We start from the raw sequence: 23889 nt of genomic DNA, 5'->3' as shown, positions 1-23889 counted from the left end.
GCACAACTCACAGCCAGGCACACACACACCCACACACATTAACATACACACACACAGACTCATGCACATAAGACTCCAACTTGAAATCTAGCTCCATACCATGCTCTCCTAAGCTCTTGGACTGATCATACACCAAACTGACATTTTCACTTTGGCTCCTGCAGTCCCACACTTTGGTGGGGTAGCACTGGTTACTGCTCAGGCTACTGTTAGCACTCTTCTTTCATTACTCTCTGTTCATATGCATGGTGTGACCGACAGGGTGCGCAACGTTTACAACGCGCGCGTTACCACGACCTACTATTACCACGCGGTTGTAACAACGAAAGTTGTTACAACGCATTGCGCTGGGGGGCGCTCGAGGATAGTAAATCATTTAATTTACTATCCCAACACCTTCCCTGCTATCCACGGGGACTGGTGTTGGAATAGTAATTTAAATGTTTTAAATTTGCGCCCCCCCAACGCAAGTCGTTGTAACGACTTGCGTTGTTACAACCGCGTTGTAATGGTAGGTCGTTGTAACACGCGCGTTGTAACGACATATATCCGACTGACAGAGAAGGGCCTATAAAATGGCCAATCTTCTTGTGACTTAGCTAGAGTGAGGAATGAGGCAGGTGGTCATGTCAAAGACATCATAGACAGGGTGAGCCTGATTCGCAAAGGTAAGCTACATTCTTGAGCAAAATTTACATTTTATAGTAAGTTTACTACTTTCGGTTTTCACAAACTCTGGCCCTGATTCACAAAAGTAAACTTACACTATTGTTTAAGTTTATTAGTTTTCGGTATTCACAAACTATGCGCAGAGTTTTACAAATCCACACTCCCCATGGTTATGTGTGCAGTGTTGTACACTTGGAGAGCTCACCAGTCAAGGACGTCAAGAAGAACTCCGCACATAGTTTGTGAATACCAAAAAGTAGCAAACATACATAAAAGTGAAAGCATAATTTTTTTGAATCAGGCCCGATTGTAAACGTACTAAAAAAAGTATAAATTACATGTCTCTACCCCAGAGTAATACAATTGGCTTACTTTTGTGTGGATGGGGCCATCCATCTCTGAACCCTTTTCTGATCCTTTCTAAACTCCTCCCTAATCACATTGCTTTTAGGAGTAAGTCTGTCCATTTTCCCACCCACTTCCCTGTGTCCCTCTCACGTTTACTACTAAAATCTGTACATACATGTGCGGAGACTCCTCAGTCAGGGCAGAGAACCCAAAACATAGACAACATTTACATTTTGGAGTATGTTTTGTAGTACTACAGCTTGTTAATTAGGCACATTGAGTGTTCAGTATTAGCATAAGGCCTGCCATTGGTTTGGTTGTCTGCTGCTCCAAGGGTCTTTACTATGCACAGACCCCCTGAATAAGATACAGTGCTTGGTTTCATGTCTGACAGCTAATTTGGGGGTGCTTAAGAGTTAACATTAGCTCCCCAGGTACTCGATGGAGATCCATAGACTAGCATCAATCAATCAATAACCAATTAATATTCAATTTTTAGATAGCTATATTTAAACGAGCGGAGTACTGAATCCCACACCTTGCTTCCCCTCAGAGGCTCAAGGCTACTCACCGGTTACATGGCTACTTTTCCCCTCCACCACAGTGCACAAGTCTGCTTCTTAGTGTTGCACTGCCCATTGCCTTGCCTTTGACCCTAAGACATCTATCTACTCCAGTGCATGAAACTGCTCTGTTGTCCAAAACTGGGGCATTGGTGACTGTTGATTTTCAGTCAGCACTTCTCGATGACCTCATGCACTCAGTGAATGGGCTAGTGTGTGCTTTATCTGGTCTGAAATGTTGTTGTATAGGGAGAATTCCTATGAATATAAGTAAAGGGCAAACCACCAGCACACAACTGATGTTGCTTTGTCCTGAAATATGAACGTCCTTCTCACACTACACACGTTATTCATTTCACAATATGTAATGAATGTTTGCATAGATTACAGAATTGTGACTTGGAAACTAGGTTATCCAAGTTTGCCACACCACACCCACAAAAACCACTGAAAAAAGCACACACATAAAACAGAGCAATAACAAATCAGTTTTATTTTATTAGAACATTTTAAAAAATAGATATCTGTTTGCTCAAACAAGATTTGTATACATATGAATAATTAACAAGTATAATCAATATACAAAAATAATATAAATTAAATTAAGGCACACGATTCTGCAAATAATGTCTCGTTTCATAGGGTCTTGTTTCACATTAGAAAATGTATTTCCTAAAAACATATAATTGATGAGAAAAAGGTATTTTATATGTGGCAGTGAAGGCTGTAACATGTTTTGGGTAGAAATGAACTACTGGAGTATGCCTGCATACCAGGAGGCATTTATTGTGCTTTGATTGGAAATAAAGCAAGTATTGACAGAGCGAACAAGTCTGCCCTTAAATTTTGCAAGTCCTCTTTTTCTTTGGTATCATTTAGTTTACTGTTTAAAGATGGCCGACATGTTGTTTTCAACACGCTCACCATCTTGGAACTGTAAAGAATGGTAACGTTTGTCAAAAACATACAAAGATGGCCACCCATGAGTGCACAGGCATTATCAGACGTCTTTATATTTATGCATTTTGCCATAGTTTGTCATTACATTACCGCTCCAAGATGCTCAATTGTTTTGGAGCAACACGCTGGCCAACTTAAAAAGGTAATGAATGAGTAAGAATGAAAAAAAAGGATTCAATGATGGTGCCAAAGCAAGCGGTAGAGAGTGACCTAATGGCTGTGGTGTAGGGAGCTGCCGGGTGATAGCAAAATGAAAAAAGTGAATGCTTTTAAAAGTAACAAAATATGTTTTTTAAGAACACATTAATTCAACAGCCCTGGCACTGAAGGTGCTTTTATTTTGGTGGATGTGTACATTGTGAACAAGAAAACATTGTCACCAGCTGTGAGGGAAGCCAATGGCTGAACTGGGCGGAACCATTCCCCCACGCTTTATGCTCTGGTAGATGTAAGCAAGATGTGAATGACAGTTTACCTGATCCCAGTGAAAAAAGATGGCTGACCCAAGCCCTTTTATAATATACAATATATATTATTCTTTAGCAGAACAGTTAAAGCTTTATGAACGGCCCTCCCTAAAATGGTACATTCTCAAACATGCACTTGATTCAGATTTATGAAATCTTTGTCCTGCCATATCAGTGTCATCCTACTGGGCAGCGTATGTGACCAAACAGAAGAGTTATTTAAAGGCAAAAATCATAGTCCAGATGTTTCGATTTTAAGTTTCACTTGACGTCCGTTTGGAGAGTAACAGATTGTGCAATAATTTGGGTATGTATTTCAGTCAGACAAATGAGCCAGTTCCTGAGATTGGTGTGCATGCTAGTTCCTAGTGGCATCATGCACATGAGGTCTCCGAAGAACCGAGGTGAATATCTGCGTTGTTCGTAAGCTCATATTTTCCATAGGTCTCGCCATCTTGTTCTTTGTCTTCTTGCTGGCTTTGATGATGGATTTCGATAGACAAGATATAGATGTACGCACCAACAATTGCTCCAACCATAGGGGCCACTACGGGAACCCACCACCAGTTGTTACCAGCACTGCAGGCAAAAATAGGTTATGTTAATTTTGCTTTATAAATATGTAGAGCATAGCAGAACATCCTGAAATCGTGCTCCATAACATCCATGAAAAAAAATTTTTTGGGTGCTCCTGTGTAACATGTAGACAACACATTGTCACTCGTCAAGCACTGTTGCTAGCTATTTTCAAGAATGTTGTTGCTATTTAATAATCTCTCACATTTGAGTTCAGGGGTATGTTGCAGGTTTGGATATCAGCCCTGAGCTGCCATGGCATTTATTCACAAAAATGCCAGCAATAGTTGAAGTGGCATCAGGTTGATCCTTTAACCCACAACAGCGACTTATTTGCTGCCAACTGGCTATGTAGAGAGACTAGAATGTAGCTTAAAGAAAATATATCAGACTTTTAAAGGTCTTTTTATTTTCTGATCCTTTCACTAAGACAAGGGGTACAGAGTGCAGTGGGATGAACACCAATCCGAAAATGAGGTCAACATCTCTTACCCTTGGTACCAGAGTAGCACCCATATGTGATGTGAGTATCATGGGTAATCATACTTGTGTTCTCAGTTTCAATCTTTACTGCATGTTACTAGAGGAAATCTTTTCAAATGTGAGTTGTGTTTCATGCTAAATATATTTGGTGGAGGTTGTCACTAAATACCTAAGAATATACATATTCAACATTCCATGTGCTATAAAGCTAGGATATGAGGCAGCCTCCACCAAACAACAACAAAGCTGTTTACTATACCAACATCATATTCGGCAAATAGCATGCAAGTAATGTGTGCAGGTAAAAGAAGCATGAACAGAACATTAACTAAAGAAAGGTGCTTAAACAACATTATTTGCTTCCAATTTTACAACTCCTCCTTTGAGGGAAGGATGCTCAAATATCTTGTAAAAGTTTTTTTAAGACTGCTTAGGTTAACCTAACTGGCCCAGCATGTTTGGATTGTACGATATACCACATATTATTATGTAAAATAGAATCTGGTGTTTCACATTGCGCCAGGTTTAGTGGCGTAATGTGTATCAAAATAAAACATTTGTCATTCACAGTGCTAAAATTCCTTGAGGGACAGCCCCAAAATCCTGCTATGCCAAGAGCAATGTTGCTGGCCTTGTTTGCTTTAAAATGCGCTATTTGCCTCATGTAGTTTCAAAGATTGAGTCTGTGTTTTATGTGCTGCATCAGAAAAGCAGCGGGAGCCCCCTCAAATAATTCTGATTCAGCTCTAATGATGTCTCCGCCTCCACTAATCAACATGTTACTCCCCACCCCCTAAGTTTAAGCTTAGTTCTCCCTGGAGACAGGTAAAAACTGAATTACAAACATATCCTATGGGCATTTGGATTGTGTTTTTAGTAAACTGTATTTGTTAGCTACCTTAGTGACAGGGACATAAGTTAGTGCTATCAATTGACACTTTGGGCCCGATTCACAGAACTAACTTAAGACAAAATCCTAAACTTACTACCATTTTGGTATTCACAGAAGTTAGGAGTCCTAACTTTAGGACTCCTAAATGCCTTCAGTTTTGGAGACTTACATTTAGGAGTTCTAACTTTACTACTTCTAAACTGAGAGAAATCCTAACTTTAAGACTTTCGGTGTCCACAAAAGGCATTTTGGAGTCCTAAAGTTAGGAATCCTAACTTTACTACTCCTAAACTGACAAAATCCTAACTTTATGACTTTCGGTATTCACAGAAGGCATTTAGGAGTCCTAAAGTTAGGAGTCCTAACTTTACTACTCCTAAACTGACAAAAATCCTTACTTTACGACTTTCGGTATTCACAGAAGGCATTTAGGAGTCCTAAAGTTAGGACTTCTAACTTCTGTGAATACCGAAATGAGTAAGTGCCTTCTGTGAATACCAAAATGAGTCAGTGCCGTCTGTGTATACCAAAATGGTAGTAAGTTTAGGATTTTGTCTTAAGTTAGTTCTGTGAATCGGGCCCAAAGTAGCACAACACAATACAGATTGTTGGAGATGTCTCCATATGTCTTGATTGAAATGGTGGTAACACCTCGCATGGCTGTGTATGGGTAAACTTTTGAAATATATTGAATCATGGTTTGTTCAAAGTCTATGATTATTTTTTGTGGGTAGTAGTTATTTGCTTTATGTTTAATGTGGTTTAAGAGCTTGTAGTAAGTGCTACTTTGTTTATTTGGTAGTAGGGCATATATAAAAGGGATATTTGAGTTGTGATATTCACCATGTATGGTTTGTATCTCAGTGAATGGTTTGGTGTACATTTTGAAGGCCTCATTCATCATCCAGGTTTAACAATGGCTTAGTTTTAGTAAGTTATCTGCAGTAGAAATATCGGGATTTGTCTCTCATTGTTTAGGTTGTCATAGAACAGGAAGGGTGTATTAATAATTAGATTGTTGTATAAATGTATTTAGTTATATGTTTATTTGGGGTGATTTTTGTCGTTTCATGTTTATTTTATTATTTTGTTTAATGTAAAAAGTAGTTCTTTTTATGTTTATTGATGATAATATAATTACTTTGATAATATTATTATAGTCCATATTGAGTGAGGTGATATTTTTGAATAATCATATGTTTATTTGAAGGTAGCAATATTTTTGGTTCCAATATTTTTGTTTTTAATATAAATGAAAACCAATATTTTTAACAGTGTTCTATTTATATTTGTGGTTTTATTAGTTAAGTATGGCAATACAATATTTTCATTAACAATATTTAATTTCTCATATTTTTGTATATTGATATTGTGTGCATCGCTATTGTCAGTGAACCGCAAAACATTAATATCTACCATAAAGAATTGGTATTTGGAAGAGAAACCGTTAAGATGCCCGTTCACATAGTGAATCCAAAAGGTTTCCTAAGCCCTTTTAAGGATTCTGAAAAACATTGCTTTTGAATGCTGTGAAAACAACTACTGTCGCTTAACAAGGCTAGAGCTTTACATTATGCATTTAGTTTTAAAAAAGAGGAAAAATAGGTCACTTAATAGAAGAGTCATAATGTGAAAAAAGCAATATGGAAAAAGATCAAGACATTCAATTATTCTTTTATAATATTGCTGCATGTTATATTGCAGAGAATAGAGTGATTTAATGTTGGAGACATACATAAAATTATGCCAATTTGTAAGCCTATGAATGAGGTAAATAAGGAGCTGATGTAAGAAATTCCCATGCTAGACTGATACTGTCAAAAATGTGGCAGATATCCCATCTGCTGTATTGCGAGTGCATTTCATCCTAATAAGGTCTGCCACTATTGTGATGCCGTATCCATCCATTAAACTCTAAATCAGTCCCTTAGTAATGCATTTATAACAAGAGACGTCATAAATCAAGGAACTACTGAATTGTCTACAGCAGAGATTGAAGAGAAAGGAAGGAAGGAAGCAAAAATGTGTATGTTCCCAAACACCGGGGAAAAAACGCAACAAAATTTGGACGATTCTGGAACATATTGATTAATACTGATTCCAAAATATTTACTTGTGTTTTAGTCAAATAAATGGAGTGCATATTTTCCCAGATGATGAGGAAGAGCCCTATGCATTTACCTTTGGAAACAATACACATGATCATCTACATTGACATTGGGCGAGGTAGGTTTCTCACTGAGATGGGTGTCTAACACACCTCAAGAGGTGCTGTTGCGAATAGTAGCTTTTGAACTTTCACTTTCAGAGAGGTAAAACATATAAGGTAGCTGTAAGCAGTGGTGGCTGGTGGAATATGAAAGAGAGGTGTCCCTCAGCCACAAATCTTACCCCTAAATGTTGTATTCCATCCTGATGAAATGTTAATATCTACACTGAAGAAATATGATCACATATCTCACATATTACGTGAAATGCACTGGCTACTACTGAAAGCAAGAATAACATCCAAACTGTATTGCCTAGCTCACACTACAGTACATATGAACTGTCTAGCCTTCCTATCCTCTAACTTCTCTTATCAGGAGGCAAAAGAAATCTATAGACCAGGAGCAACCTGCATATCAAAGTGCCCAAATTCCACCATCATTCTGGTGGAATGGAAGCTATTTTTTAACTATATAATTTTTACCGAGATGAGTGTGCACCTGTTATGTATTACACATGTCTGTATACAGCTTCTGTTGCTATGAACACTGCACAACATCCCCTTAAGTTTCTAACATTTCACCCCGTAACAAACACCAAACAAGAAGAGATCATCAAACACATATATTGCAGTAGAGGTTTCACATTCACTTGTCAATAGACTATTAAAGACTTGGCTTTACAATCAATCCAAGAAGAGACAAGGCACTCCATTAGAGTCTTATCATTCCACTTCAAAGTTACTATTCCCAGTACACTCCTTGTATCCCACATCCACTAAGGGCCCGTTTATTATTCAGGTAGTCTGATGACTGCCAGACTCATGGTGGCGCGGCGGTGGTGGATCTAGCCTCCGCCGCGCAAGCGGTCCGACCGCCCCATTAGGAGTTGGCCGGTCAGACTGCCCTGGGACCACCAGCTCCATCAGGGAACCGCCGATCCCTGGCATTGGAGCGGCAGTCAGATTTTGCAATATGCTTGGCGGGACCGCAGCGGTTGCGCCAAGCATATTACAAGCTTCCTCTCCTCCAGGGCTTACATGGAGGTTCTTCCTCCATGTTAACCTTGGAGGAGAGGAAACAAAATGGCCCATCAGGCCCCCCCTGTGCCTCAACCATGTTGCACCCTGTGTGGGGGCATAACATGTGCCCCCTGTGTGCATGCACATAGGTTCCTGCACGGCATGGACGTTTGAGTCTATGCTGTGCAGGAACCTTGTAGTGCAGTCCCATTGTGATGCCTTTTTCAACGGCATCACCTCCTTTAAACGAGGCACTGCCATATGACTGCCATCCTCCTGCTAGACTACTTGAAAGTTGTAATCTTGTGAAGGGGTGGGGCGACCTTTGGCAGAGGGGTGAAATGGAGGTTTGCACAGCTGCACCACCGCTCTGCCGAAAAGTCATAATCAGGGCATTATAGTGGTAAAGGTTCAGGCCTCTAGCCCATGTAGGGCAACAGGTCACAAGACTACTTCTGGTCTCCAGGTAGTTTAAACGTTTTTACCAGTGTCCACAAGGACATTGCTTAGTCTTTCCATCACTAACTAATTCCAGAGGTGCAGATATCAAAATGCAATTGGTAAGTATTTTTTCATCCTCTAGTGGGACCCCAAAGTTGTTTAGCTGTGCTCAAGTAGCTCCCTCATCACTGTCCTATTGGCTCTTATTTAGTGACACAGCTGCTGAGGACAGAGATTCAGAATCACACTGGAAAGATCTCCAGGTATGGGGTATCTTTAGATGGTCTTTATTATGCTGAATTTGCATCCTAAAAAGGCTTGATCCATGGAACGTCCCACCTAATGTGACTAAAGTGTCCTGATAGACCACATTTCCTCCAATACATATAGAGTATCTGTAGATAGCTTTTGTTTAATTTGGCTCAGTACATATACAATCTACATGACTTTACAGTCATTTCTCATTGATCGCTTTTCCTATATTGTTCACGCTTTGGGTCTTGTATGCAGGTGTAGTAAGAAGATGACAAGATTGTAAACTTAATTTATAAAAGAAAATTACTTTGCTCCTGGTTGCTCCAGTGTTTTCAAAAATTTGTATAAGAGGAACAAACTGCAGCTGGCCACTAGCCTAATATGTGGGTATGTAAGCCAATTCCCTAGCTGTGCATAATGATAATGATCCATTTAAGTGAAAGTTTTATTTAAAGGAGTTAAAATATTATGTATTTTTTTATTGTGCTGAATTTCCCTATTTTCCATTGGTTGAAATCGCCTGAATGTAAGGCAAGGGTCATTGCTGGGTTGTTGTGGATGGGGGAATGAAGGGATGGAAAAGTAGGTCCTTTCATTTCATATATCTGCATATCGATTCACCGCCCTCTAGTGTGGTGGAAGTGGGAGGGCTCATATAAGCATTTGTTGGCATGTCTGTGTGCCCTGAGTGATCAAATTAAGTGAGTGTCTTGCCAACCAAAGTTCTTTCCATGTGCACACTTTTTGTCAGTAGATCTGAGGGAACGACTGTTATTGCCCGGAGCTGTATTTCTTTATAGTATACTTGGAAATCTGGAAGCACTAATCCTCCAGCTATTCTTGGGAAACAAAGTAATTTGTTACTCAGTCTTGATCTAATGCCCTTGCCATATAAATCCTAATACCATTGACAAGCTTTGTTAAGAACTCTCTATGAACAGGGATCAGCAGTGCTAGGCATAGGTATATATAATTATTTTTGATTCTGTTTTATCACCCCTAACCAAAACAGAAATATAGGGACCATTTTCTCAGGTCTTCTGTAGACCTATGAAGATTTGTGAGTAGCTGGGCTTATAGAGATCAGTGCGGTTAGGAGTGATGTGTATGTCCAGGTATGTGATAGATTTAATTGACCGCTTAAAAGGAAAGCGAACTGCAAAAAAGACCTCGGCTGGAGAAAGTGTGAGATTTAGGATATCAGATTTGGTAGTATTCATTTTGAAACCTGCTACCTCCTCACATTCTTGCGATAAGAACTGTAGTCAAAGCAGGGATGTAGCTGGTGACGGTTCACTAACAGAATATCAACCCTCAAAATTTCACATATTGTGACAAAAATATTGTGGTAAAAAATATCATCATCCTATACTTATAATGGTTAGTACAAACATATCAGGAAAAAATATTGATGCCATTAATATCATTGTATTAAATATTGAGTTTTAAATACATATGAAATAAACTAATAAATATGAAATAATAACATTAATTAAAATAAAAGTAATATATATTTTAACAAATATAACAAATAAACATAATTTAAAAAGTTAAACACATGCATATAATAATTAATACATATTTGTATATATCTACTCGAAAACAATTTTTAAACAAATAATTTTTATTTCTATTATAATTTCAAAATTATTAAATAATATAATAACATAACAAATACATTGAATTGAATTGGGTACTTATAAAGTGCATCTATCACTCCGGAAGGAGCATCCTGGTGCTGAGCGGGGGAAGATCAAGCTGAGCCGAGAGTGATGAATCCCGATATGAGCGATCAGCCAAAGTCATCTGGGGCTCCACAGATGTTATGTTATGTTATGTTATGAGGTATTTGTAGAGCGCACGGCTACTCCAAGAAGTGTCCCGGTGCTAACTTGACCCCTAATCAGAACATGTGAAAGGCTAACAGCAAAACATCTCTTCTACTGTTTGAAGAGCCAGGTTTTTAAGATTTGTCTAAAGCTAAGGAGGTATTTTTCTTGTCTATGAGAGAGTGGCAGTCTGTTTCATAGCTTAGCGGCTGCCACCTGAAAGGAGAGTCCTCCCTTGCATGCATGCCAGAACTTTGGCATGATTGTCAGTTGCTGGGTTAATGACCGCAGGGTTCTGGATGGTTTGTAGGGCTGAATTTTATTCCTGATGTAAGGGGCCGATGTTATTAAGGGCCTTAAAAGTTAGTACCAGGGCTTTAAAGCTGACCCTTTTTTTCACTGAAAGTCAGTGTAGGGACTATAGGTGAGGGGTCATATATGACCTTGGTCCGACCATAAGTACCGCCCTTGCCGCCGCATTTTTAACTACCTGGAGGTGGTTCACTAAGTAATCCGGAAGGCCCCAGATACAGTACGTTTACATCCAGCCTTGACGTGATCAATGCCTGGAGCACAGTTTTCCTACGTGAGATAGGGAGCAGGGGGAGGAAATTCCTCATAATTCATAATACCCAAAACAGGTGCCAGCCACAGATTGGACCTGCGACTTCATGGACATGTCAGAGTCCATTTTCACCCCTTGCTTTTTTACGGTGGACACTGGCTATACTGGGGGAAACAAATTCTGTGGCCACCATTGGCGCCATTCGTCGCCTGGAGTATGTCCGAAAAAATTATTTCAGACTTGTCTGAATTTCATAGTAATTGATTATGCTTGAACCAGGCAAACACTTTAATCAAGTATGTGTTGATATTATTTCTTTTGAGTCGCTAATCCTTCTCACAAGTAAACAACAACTGTGTCATCGGCGTAAGATATAATGGGTGCCTTATGCTGTTCTGCTAGAGGAGCAAGAGGGGCCATGTATATATTAAACAGGGTTGGGCTTAAAACAGAACCTAGTGGGACTCCTACATTCAGAGGAGGGATGAGGGCTGAGAAGGTCTTCAGTGCCTTCCTAAACTGAGTTTCTGTTTTCACGAGTCTCAGTTGGGCTGGCATGAGATTCCATGCTTTGGCTACTAGAGAGGCTACTGATTTACCCCCTTTGGATTTTTATCTAAAGTCGGGAGGCTTAAAAAGATCTGAGGGTCCTAGCTATAGTGTATGGGGTGAATCTAGCTGAAAGATACACTGGACCTATTTTTGTTACTGCTCTGAAAGTGATTGAGAGAATTTTATGGTTTAAATCTCTTTATTGAAATTTCAGAGAGAACAAGAAAACAAGACCTCAATCTCTTTGTCAGGCATCGCAATACAACTCCAGCTCAGGAAAAATGACAGTCTTGCTCAGTAGTCGCTCGGAGTTGGTCAGCAACACAGGTCATGTAGCACCCCAAAATAAATCAACAGGGCCCCCGCCCCCCTCTGTCTACATATCAAAAGAGAAACCCCACCAGGGGGACGGGAGCAAATGGAAGAATCAGCAGTGTGTGGCTTTCCGTGTGCGCACGGGCTTCTATAACTCTGGGATCGAGGTATCTGCCAGACGCAGGAGGCGTAGGTACTTGGGGCAACTCAGTTCACGGAACTCCCCAGTGAGTAGAGTCAGGAAAGGATTCCATAGCTCCGGGAATTGCTCCCCTCTACCTGCTAGAACAAGCGACAGTTTCTCCATGCCGAGTACCATCCACAACCTATGCAGCCAGTCTGTATGTGGGGAGGCCTGCGGGGTCCTCCAGTGTACCAGAATGTTTTGCGTGGCTGCCCCAAGAGCTATAGCGATGAGGCGGCCTCTCCGTGATCTCAGGGGATACATCAAGGCGTTGGGCAGCCCCAGAAGGATATAGGATGGAAACCGGGATAGTTGGGTGTCTAAGTGCGCATCTATATAATCCAAGATTGTGCTCCAGTACCCCTGCAGTCGGTCGCAGCTCCACAGTAAATGCTCCAGTGTGCCTAGTTCCCCACACCCTCTCCAACATCGGTCACTGATGCGGGGGTCAAATTGATGAAGGCGCTCGGGTGTATGGTACCAGTAGGTGGCCACTTTAGTCAGGGTTTCAGTGAGGCCTGCATGATATGCGGAGTGTCTAGCTCTGTAGTAGATGCAGCGCCATTCTTTGGGTGTAAGAGCCCTCCCTAACTCCCGCTCGAACCGACATCTGCCAGCATTGTATGTGTGAAAGTTTGTGACAAGGAACTGTTTGTACAAATCAGAAATTAATTTTTTGTCAGATGTGCGCGTGACTAGCCATTTCTCGTACGGGTGAGGTGATGCTGCACTCCCAGCTTAACCTGTTGGTGAAGGGCCCAATGACGAACCTGCATATAGGGTAGCCTATCCCCCTCAGGGATGCCATATTCCTCTCTCATTTGCTGAAATGAAAGGATGTCGTCCAGGTTAAAGAGGTGCCCCAAAGACCTGCACGGGGTGTGCCGCCATACCTTGAACGCCTTTGGGTCGAGACCCGGGGTGAAGTTGGGGTTGGCAAACAGTGGTGTCAGGGGAAGGAGGTTAACTCGTGTTCGGTAGAGACCCGATCCCTCACCTCCATGACCGTGCTGGTGATGTGGGACGCATATAAATTAGGCAGCCGGTGGTGCTTTGGGAGGAAAGGAATCCCCTGCAAGGGCATGGCTGCCACTGCCTGGTCTTGGAAGAGGCAGTTTTTGCCAGACTCCAACTGGTGCCATTCTACCAGGCATCGGAGCTGTGACGCATAGAAGGAGAGTTGTAGATCGGGTATCCCCACTCCACCTTGCTTGGGCAGGAGAACCGCAATGGCCTGCTTAAAACGTGGACGATGGCCCTGCCATATGAAGCGCGCCAGTTCAGACTGTGTCTGCTGGATCCAGCCTGTCAGAGGGTGAAAGGGAAGGGTTTGGAATAGATACAGTATCTGCGGCAGGAGTGTCATTTTGGTGGCCGCTATCCTGACTAGCCAGGAGAGGGAGTGGCGTTTCCATCTAGAGTAGTACGCTTCTATGGTGGCCGGAATGGTGGGACCCAGGGCGTCACACAGGTATGGAAGCCAGCGCGGAACTGTGCATTTCAATAAACAACGCTCAAAGGGATTGGACGGGGTCCGTGAGGGTAAGTAAAATATTGTCAGCGTAAAGGCTGATCTTGTGTGTGTCCCCTCAAAATTTGATCCCGGTGATGAGTGCATGTTGCCGAATCCTTTGTGCTAAAGTCTCCATATATAGAGCAAATAAGATTGGAGAGAGGGGACACCCTTGTCTGGTACCTCTGCCGATCGGGAAGCGAGACGTGCACCACAGCATTAGGCAGCCTGTGCAGTTCAGAATACGGGTACAAAAAACGTCCCTCAGTCCAAAGAGGTGCAGGACCTTCTCAAGATAGGGCCAGTGGACCCTATCGAGGCCTTCTCGGCATCTATTGCTAGCAACATGCAGTCTTGCCGCCTACGTGACCCCGCTTCAATTAGATGGAGGACCCGCCTAGTGTTGTTGCTGGTTTGGCGCTGAGGTATAAAGCCGGACTGGTCCGGTTCCACCAGCTGTGGCATGTAGGGCGCCAACCGTCCTGCTAGAATGCTGGTATACAGTTTGAAGTCAATGTTTAAAAGCGATATCGGTTGATACGAGCTACAGCGGGTTGCATCCTTTCCCGGTTTCGGTATGACCGTAATTGTGGCCTCCAGGAGTTCTGCAGGTATCGCGCCAGGGTGGGCAAAGGAGTTAAAAAGAACTCGTTACAGGGGAGCCACCTGGTGACAGAAGGTTTTATAGAAAACCGCCGGGTACCCATCTGGACATGGGGATTTCCCAAGTTTCAGACGCAAGATCGCTGACACCACCTCTTCCAGGCCTATGGCCCTGTCCAAGAGTGCCGCCTGTGCCGAGTTCAGGCAGGGGAGGTGCGCATTCTGCAAATATTCCCGGCTTGCTTGCGGGTCAAGGGAGTCACCTGCATAAAGGGTCTCATAAAACGCCCTGAAGGCTTCAGCTATTGCCCGCGCCCTCGTCTGAGACCAAATCGCTGTGGGCGGTACGTACGCTCTGCACTCCTTGTCTCTGACGCTGCTCACGCAGCTTGTTTGCTAGCTGGCGTCCACATCTATCCCCCCAGCGTAGTAGGCCTGTCGAAGACGGAGGGCCGCATATTCCGCCTTGTCTTGGTCCAAGGCCGCTAACATTTTCCGCTCTGCACACAGTTGGCACCAGGCCTGTGCCGCTCCCGTACGCTGGTGCATTTGCTCCAGCTCGGCTACACTCTGCGCAATCTCCGCCCATTTCTGCGCTCGCTCTTTGTTATTGGCTTTGGCAATAGATATAAATTTGCCCCGTATTACGGCCTTAAGGGCGGCCCACTGCGTAGCCCGCGAAGTCTCATTGTTGTCATTGTGAGATAGAAAGTGGGTAATGGCAGATTTAATCCGGTCCACCGTCGACGGCGTGTGTAGGAGGGATTCCCTAAGTCGCCAATGTTCCTGCTGTGCCGATGCGTCTGGGAGTGAGAAGGTGGCCACCACCGGAGAATGGTCAGATAATGAAGCTGGCAGTGTGTCTACATCTAGCGCTCGTTGCACCAGGGGAGAGGAACAGAGAAAGTAATCAAGCCTTGCATAGGTCTTATGGGCCCCCAATAATAGGTGTAAGCTGTACTACGTGGGTGTAAGTGTCTCCAAAGATCAATGAGGCCCAGATCTCGGAGGTGCGCATGTCCGGACTTAGAAAGAGCCCCTACCTGCCCTGACCTTCGGCAAGAACGATCCGATGTGTTATGGAAGACTAAATTAAGGTCGCCCCCCAGCAGTAGATGCCGATCAGTGTTGGCCGTGGCTGCTGCTAGCGCTTTCTGGAGGAAGACCTCTTGGCCCTCGTTGGGTGCTTATACAGAGCCCACTACCAGCATCTGGCCAGCTATTAGGAACTGGTACAGCAGCAATCACCCTTTTATCTCTGCCTCTCGGTGGAGTACCCTGCCTGGGAATGATCTGGACACCAGTATCGCCACCCCTGCTGTTTTCTTAGAGGAGGACGAGAATAGTTGCGTGGGGAAGGCACAGGATTTAAGTCAGTGGTGGTCTTTAGGCAGCAGATGAGTCTCCTGGAGGAGACAGAGGTCCGCTGTGGAGTGCTCTAAAAGGGACAGGACAGCTTGTCGCTTTATGGGGTTGTTTAGCCCTCGCACATTAAGGGAAAGGATCTTAAGTTGTGAGTGCGTCATCTTTTCACTATCATTGGCTCAGGCGCTTTGTGTAGCTTGTGGGGAATAAAACAGAAAATAAGGCGGACAGAGGGGTGCCCCCCACAAACAACCCCCCCAAAGAACAACAAGAACTCCCCCACCCCAGACCCCCAACCCCTCCTCCAGTCCTCTCTCCATCCACCCACCCACCCCCACCCTAACCCCAACCAAGAATTTCCATGTGTGAGTCATTGTCCCAGGCCTGCCGATACTCAGTCCAGGCCTGTAGAAGTATTCACGTGGAGGAGTGTGTGGCAGTGGCGACCTCATAGGCCCCCCCGCCCGCCCCCAGACCCGCATGATCTCAAAGCTAAGAAGAGCCCCCTTTTCTGTTGTTGCATCAGCTCTGCGCTGTCATGTCCTTAGTCACTTCTTGGATCGCCAATGCCTGTTCTTGTGCCATTGTCGCCGGGTCAGGTTTGAGATTGGTCTTGAGCGACCATCTGCCCCCAATTTGTTGCCAGCCGTCCCAAGTGGTTCGCAAAGCTTTCTCCTGCGAGGGACGCAGAAAGTCCTCCTCCGGCCGGGTTTCCTCTCCGAGGTCAATGTCCAGCAGGGCACATGTGTCTCGTAGAGATCTGAGTTGGTGCCGGACCCCCTTCCATTTAAAGATGAGCCTGAAGGGGTGGCCCCAGGAATAAGGAATCCCCTTGTCCCGTAGGAACGTTATGTCCACCCTGAAGGCCTTCCGTTTGTGCAGGGTGACTACCGACAGATCCTGGTATAGCGCTACTGGGTTGCCCTGGAAGTGGAGAGGTTGCTTTTGTCGCGCCTCCCTTAGGATCCTCTCTTTCAAGGGGAAGTCCGGTGAAAAAGCCAGGATATCAGGTGGGGGGGCAGGTGCTCGGCGCGCCAGGCCTACCTGGTGCGCCCTGTGGATGCGTATTTCAAAGTCATCGGCTTCTCCCAAGATTTCCTGGAACAGCCCCTGCAGGAAGGTGGTGACGCTGGGCCGCTGTGCTTTAGATGGAACACCTCGGACTCGTATGTTGTTCCTTCGTGAGCGGTTTCTTAAGGTCTTCCGCATGTGCCTGGAGATCGACCTGTTGTTCGCGGAGGCGGAAGACTTCTTACTGCAGTTGTTTAACCTTCTCACTACTTGTGTCGTTTTCTCCACCGCTGCCACTCGTTCCCCCAGGCCGTCCACATCTCGTCGCAGTACACGGTGCTCCCCTGCCATTTCTTGCTTTAGGGCCTGAAAGTCTTCTCGCAAGTAGTTGGATAGTGTCTCCAAAAATGATTTGGTGATAGGAGCCCCGCCGTCCTCCTGGCCTGTAGATTCCTTCTCAGCTGCTGGTGACGGCGATCCCTTCTCCACCTTGGGGGTGCCCTTGACCATCATGTCTGCTATCGTGCGTCTGCCCCTGCGTCCTGCTTTGGCCATGGTGCTCCTACTGTGCTATCTCCAGGGGACCTAAGGTGGCGTCACGGCCCGCAGTATGTGTGGACGCGCGTTCGATGCCCACTCAGCGTAGGTCACAGTTATGTCCCCGATGCTTCTCAGCGCCTACCCGATCAGGCGTCCTGTCCGTGGTCGTGCTCCAGTTGTAGGGCGAGAACTGCAGTCTTCCAATCCAGGCCACACATGCAGCAGTGCCAGGCCAATCAAACCTCACCCCCTCAGAGTCTGCTGGGGCTACGCTCGGCATGCGTCCCGAATGCCCCCGCTAGCGAACGCGTGCCCACTTGGTGATCAGGCAACGCGAGTCACAATCCGGGCCTTCTACGTCGTGCCGGTCAGGGGCCCGGCGACCGTTGCTCTCTGACCTCAACAAAGGGGGGGTATGTGCTGCAGGGGTCCCGCTTCGAGTCATGTCCACCTCCAGGCAGCACAGGCTGGCCTCACTCCCTCAACTGCGCCTGAGCCAGGGCCGACTCAAGCCCAAGATGTCCCGCCCGGTTCACGCACCCCACTGGTAAGGCGCTATGGGCGCTGGACACGCACCACCACTCCCGGGGCTCTAGGCCACACTCTTCGGGCCCTGGTCCACACTCACAGCGCGCTCATGTAGAGTCGGCTGGTCTGCTCTCCAGGTTGTGCTCAAAGACGTCGTCTCTGCCCCTCAGATCTCGTGTCACCGCTCCTCACCAGCTTCGATGCTGCAGATAGACGGTCGGCGTTAGGCCCCAACGCCTGGGGGCTCAATTTTCGCGCTTCCCAGTGACGTCTCCTCTGCCGCCGGCCAGACTCGTCGTGACCCGCTGCGGTGTTTGTGCGCCGCCGCGCCTCGAGTCAGCACCGGATCCCCTCTGCCGTCCCTGGATGGGCGATCCTTGGCGTCACACTGCTTTGGACCCTGCTCTGCAGGGGGTAGCTCCGGCGAATGGGCCCCCGGGCTCACGGCCCATGGAGGTAGGCCCAAATCCCGGGGCTCGATTTTCACGCCTCCCTGCAGGCGCTGCTGCCATCCTCAGTTGTGCTCTCCGCCTCTCACGGCGCTCCCCATGCGCCGGCAAGCACACTCGATCTCTACGGCTCCCGGCGTCTGTTCTGGTCAGTGGCCCCTCGGTGTGAGTCTTCCTGGCGGGCTCACACCGAGGGGCCACTGACCAGAACCCAAGAGGTTTCAAAACAAGGCGGGCTGCCGCATGTTGGAGCATCTGTAGTCTCTTAAGTGTGGATTGATTGACCCATGCCAGAAGACTATTACAATAGTCTAGGTGTGAGAGGATCAGTGCCACTGCGATAGTCTTCCTAGCGGAAAGGGGGATGAAATCAAAGAAGGTTTTTTCAGGTTTTAATTAGATTAAAGCAGGTCCCTGCCACCGTAAAGGCATTTGGTCGAAAGGAAAATGAGGTGTCAAACTGCACTCCAAGATTTTTTGCTACTTCAATGGTAGAAGAGGGGGCTGTAGTATCTTCTAGCCACCAGGCACTTGGTTAAAAGGGGTTATCTTTCCCTATTGGGAAGATCTCAGTTTTATCAGTATTACACCATAGATGGTTGTCCTTCATCCATTGGATGACCTCCGATAAGCAGAGCTTGAAATTTGATTCTGCGGTGGTTGAATCTTTGTCCAAGGATAAAATCAGCTGAGTGTCGTCAGCATAGGACGTTACTTTAATCTCAAATGACGAGATAAGCTAAATGAGGGGGGCCTTAGATATGTTAAACAGTAACGGGCTAAGAGAGGAGCCCTGTGGGACTCCAGCAGTAATAGTTTGTTCGGCAGAGAGAAAAGTGCCAAGAGAAACAGCTTGCCTATGATTGGTCAAAAAATACTTAATCCAGGCCAGGACAGTGTTAGAAATGCTGCTAGATTCTAACCTTGCCAGAAGAATACCATGTGAAATGGTACTAAATGCAGCAGACAGATCTAACAATATTAACACTGCCCTCCTGCCTTTGCCTGCTATGGATTTTAACGTATCTGTAATTTCTAATTAGGCAGTTTCTGTACAATGCTGTGGGCAAAAGCCTAACTGCCTCGGATGAAGGATCCTAGCTGATTCAAGGAATTCTGAAAGCTCTGTATTGACTAATCTTTCAGTAACTTTGCCCAGAATTGGTAGCAGTGATATTGGGCGCATATTTAAGAGGTTAGACATGTCCGCATTTTGCTTTTTCTCAGTAGTCTCACTATGGCAAGCTTCCATTCATTTGGAACCGTGCCAGTGAGTAACGAGGAATTAACTATATGGTTGATCACTGGACTGACAATATTTCTAATTTGATGAAGGATCAAGGGGGGGCAAGCATCTAGTGGAGAGCCCGATTTACAGGCCACAACAGCTACCTGTGTGTGTTCCAGCATGACGGACTGAAAAAAAGAGAGGGACTACTACTGTTGGGGTCCGGCTCATATATACATATATACCTATACCAATAAAATAAAATCTTTTAAAAACAAACCATTCTAATTAAATTACAAAAGCAAACTTAAGATTCTTAACATTTAATAAAAAATATTTTACACATTAAAACATCAATAATTAAAAATATTATAATTTTAAATAAACAAAAATATAATTTCAATTTTAACATTATAAAATAAAATAAAATAAATATATATTTTAATACATATACTATTAACACTACAATTTATACAAAACTACGCAAACTATTATAACAATTCAATTCATAAATCTTTATTTTGGCATATTTAAGAGGTTAGACATGTCCGCATTTTGCTTTTTCTCAGTGGTCTCACTATGGCAAGCTTCCATTCATTTGGAACCGTGCCAGTGAGTAACGAGGAATTAACTATATGGTTGATCCGTGGACTGACAATATTTCTAATTTGATGAAGGATCAAGGGGGGGGCAAGCATCTAGTGGAGAGCCCGATTTACAGGCCACAACAGCTACCTGCGTGTGTTCCAGCATGACGGACTGAAAAAAAGAGAGGGACTACTACTGTTGGGGTCCGGCTCATATATACATATATACCTATACCAATAAAATAAAATCTTTTAAAAACAAACCATTCTAATTAAATTACTAAAGCAAACTTAAGATTCTTAACATTTAATAAAAAATATTTTACACATTAAAACATCAATAATTAAAAATATTGTAATTTTAAATAAACAAAAATATAATTTCAATTTTAACATTATAAAATAAAATAAAAAAATATATATATTTTAATACATATACTATTACCACTACAATTTATACAAAACTACGCAAACTATTATAACAATTCAATTCATAAATCTTTATTTTGGCATTATGCCATGAAAGAATGCAGAAACAGTAGAAGGCAGTATTCAGGGATGATAATTAATTTCAATGTTGCATACATAAAAAATAATTAAAAACAGGCGTACTAAAATGTTACATAATCTCAAGAGAGCAAGTCTCATCAACTAAAAACTAATCACTGTCATGCATTAGCAATTAATGCCTGCGCTTATGCCATATAGTTGCCAGGAATTGCGAAACAGCAAATACAATGTGTCTGGTCGTGTCAGTTTTTAAAACTCTAAAAACGTGAATACACTGTACGAATCCCAAGTTCCTGCACAGAGGTATGAGCCAATACTTCCTGGCACTAGAGTAAGCTGTGCAGAAAAACAGAACATGAAGTTAATTTTCTATCTCACAACTACACCCAGAACAATCACTCGGTGCACAGACTGACCATTTGCTAGTAAAGGCTCCTAGTGGTAGAGTACCATATCTCCATTGTACATAGAGTTTCCTGGCTAAAATAGGGTGAATATCATCCATGAAGTGCTCAAAATGATAAGAGACTTTAATCATTAAAAACGAATCAGTTAAGGTGCCAACGTTGGGGTTAGACAAAGCAACAGTAAGTTTGTTATCAACAAATGCCCTAGTGAGGGATTTACGCGAGACCGTATTGCAACTCCTCTCAGGATCATGCCATAAGGCGGATAATCCCAGCCTTGCACATTCATTCTTTATGAACATGATCCACGGGATTTTAACTGCACTATGATGGATTAGTATTTCTTTAAGTTCTAGCCTGTAGTTTAGGAGCTCCGGTGTTATCCAAAGCCTACGCCAGAACCTAAGGGGTTTAAGTGCAAGTTCATCATCAATAGGTCTCAACCCTAAGTCAAGCCTCAAAGGGAGGAGCGGGGTACTGGGTGGAAGGGCCAACAATTGTCTTAAAAATGTATTCTCTGTTTTGACAATTTCAGGCCTACAAGAAAAACCCCATAGCTCCCCGCCGTACAAAATTTCAGCCCTAGCTTGCATTTAATTAATCTCCAAAGGGGGACCAACAAGTTTGAATGTGGACGTATTAGAAAGCTTGAGGATTGCCCCAGCGAGCTGTGCCAATTTCATTTGTGACTTGATTTGCTGGGGGCCCTATGACAAGTTCTCATTAATGGTTACCCCCAGGTATTCAAAAGTTGACACCCTTTCTAGTCTAATTGAGCTGGGATTTGGGCAAATAGTTGCAGGTGGGGTGAAGATCATAAATTTCGTTTTATTAGCATTTATCTCCAGACCCCGACCTCTGCAAAATTCCTCAAAACCATCCAGTATGCGCTGTACCACCATGGGAGACTTAGACAGCAGTAGGGTGTCGTCTGTGAACATAATCGCCGGCACCCTACTGCACGACAGCTTCTGGGCCTCATTATGGTGAGCAATTACCTCGTTGACATAGAGGCAGAACAGGGTAGGTGCCAGTACGAACCCCTGCCTTACCCCCCTGTCAGCTGTGAATCTAGATGACAGCGCCACATTTCTCCCACATGTAACCTGCGCAAAGTTCTCCGCGTGTAACCTTATAAGGATAGTTAGAAGTTGGGCCGGGATGCCCAGTTCGAGGAGCACAGACCATAGTTTCCCCCGGGGAACTAGGTCGAATGCAGAGCGAAGGTCCACGAACACCATGTAGAGGCTGCCACCCTCTATCCTCACCGTTTTCCAGAATAGTAAGGCTAGACAAAAAATGTGGTCCATGGTGGAGGTGTTCTTCCTGAACCCTGCTTGATATGGACTAAGAACTGCGTGCTCCTCGATCCAGTCTTGAATACGATCTAAAATAAGTCGCACAAAATTTTTTTGCGGAACATCAATGAGGCTGATGGGCCTGTAGTTGGCAGGGAGCAGAGGAGAGCCCTTCCTAAATATAGGGACAATTTCTGCGCCCAGCCAAGTACAGGGAACCGCCATGCACCTCAGGACTGCATTAAAGAGTATTTGCAGATATGGGCCCCAGATCTTCGGTTCGTGTCTAAAGAGGTCTCCCGGGAGTTTATCAAGACCCGGGGCATTTCCAGCAGCAAGTTTGGCAATAGTGTTACATACCTCCTCCACAGTAAACTCTAGCTCATCAGACTGGGGGTTAATAGCCAGAAGTACTGGTGTGTCTTCCATACCTTCCTCTATGGAATATAAGGGCTGGAAGTGATCTTCCCAGACTTTGGCATCTATATTTGGTTCAATAGCCGACTTGGGTTCCCCGCAACCTGAAATAACTATAGACCAGAATCTCCCCGCGTCTCTTGTTTCAAGGGCAACAGTTAGACTGGTCCACTTTTCTTGGTCCCATTCTTGCTTTGCATAATTGGTTACCTTTTTATACTGTAGTCTCCTTGCTTGGATTTGGAGTTTATTACTACTTAGTTTTAGGGCCTGAACTAACTCAGTCTTGACCTTTCTGCATTCTGCATTATACCATGAGCTTATAGGAGCCCTTTTTTTCCTATTAGCCACCCAAGGATTGAGTAGTTCTGCCAGATTGGATACTAGATCCATATGAAGCACCTGCAATTTAGCATCATAGTTGGGGGGCGGAGGTTGAGTGTTTAAAACATCCAATTCCACAAGCACAGGAACAATTTGTTTGTATGCTTTGCAGAGTTCTTCCAGATTTGCCACAATTTTGGCCCACCTAACTCGACGTCTATCATTTGATAGTATGATCCTATCGCCCGGATCCCCCAGGTTTGTCATGCCATTCTTACTAGGGCCAGGAAAAACCAACTGCAGAGTAAGAGCATTATGATGGCTCTCCACTCTTGTATTTACTTTGAAGTCAATGACCTTGGGCCACAGCCGCGTCTCTACCATGATATAGTCGAGACGCGACCCCTGTCCAATTTTATTAAACGTGCACTTGGCTGGGGTTTCGGAGGGCGTACGACCATTACAGGCCCTAATAGAATGATTTAAAGTTAGGGCCATAATCTGGATTGCTAAGGGAGACCAAGTCTTTGGTGATGGAGTCTGACTCGGTGGTATGGCCCAGTGTTCATTCTCCGCCAATAAGGCGCCATCCTTCATCCCCAGTCGGGGCTCAAAGTGGCAATTCAAATCACCCCCCACCAGAATGCAGTATGCAAGAAATGCGATAACTCCTCAATGGTTCTAGATTCACTGGTTGAACTTACAGGCCGACAATAGACATTAACAAGGGCAAGCTTGAAAGCATTTGGCCATACGAGCACTACACACTGAACGTCTTCCG

General features: G+C 44.3%; 1 protein-coding gene across 2 annotated transcripts in view; it reads right to left on the bottom strand.

Annotated features, from left to right (window-relative positions):
* Positions 1-2050: 2050 nt before the first annotated feature.
* AQP9 (aquaporin 9) overlaps positions 2051-23889 on the bottom strand; it is a 261293-nt gene continuing 239454 nt past the window's right edge. The window contains exons 6-7 of one of the 2 annotated variants that reach the window (XR_015309178.1): positions 2788-3586; positions 2051-2750 (exon numbers count right to left, since the gene is read on the bottom strand). Coding sequence is in view for 1 of the 2 variants with exons in the window: in XM_086959368.1 (XP_086815494.1) it covers positions 3382-3586 (205 nt within the window). In the remaining variant the exon portion in view is untranslated. Of the gene's footprint in view, positions 3587-23889 lie in introns of both variants that reach the window. The other variant, XM_086959368.1, reaches the window with a different exon arrangement.

This window comes from Lissotriton vulgaris, chromosome 2_2 (genome assembly GCF_964263255.1).
Source record: "Lissotriton vulgaris chromosome 2_2, aLisVul1.2, whole genome shotgun sequence".
Classification (NCBI taxonomy): domain Eukaryota; kingdom Metazoa; phylum Chordata; class Amphibia; order Caudata; family Salamandridae; genus Lissotriton; species Lissotriton vulgaris.
Note: the sequence above shows the minus strand (reverse complement) of the source record. Positions and strands in the feature narration are given on the sequence as shown.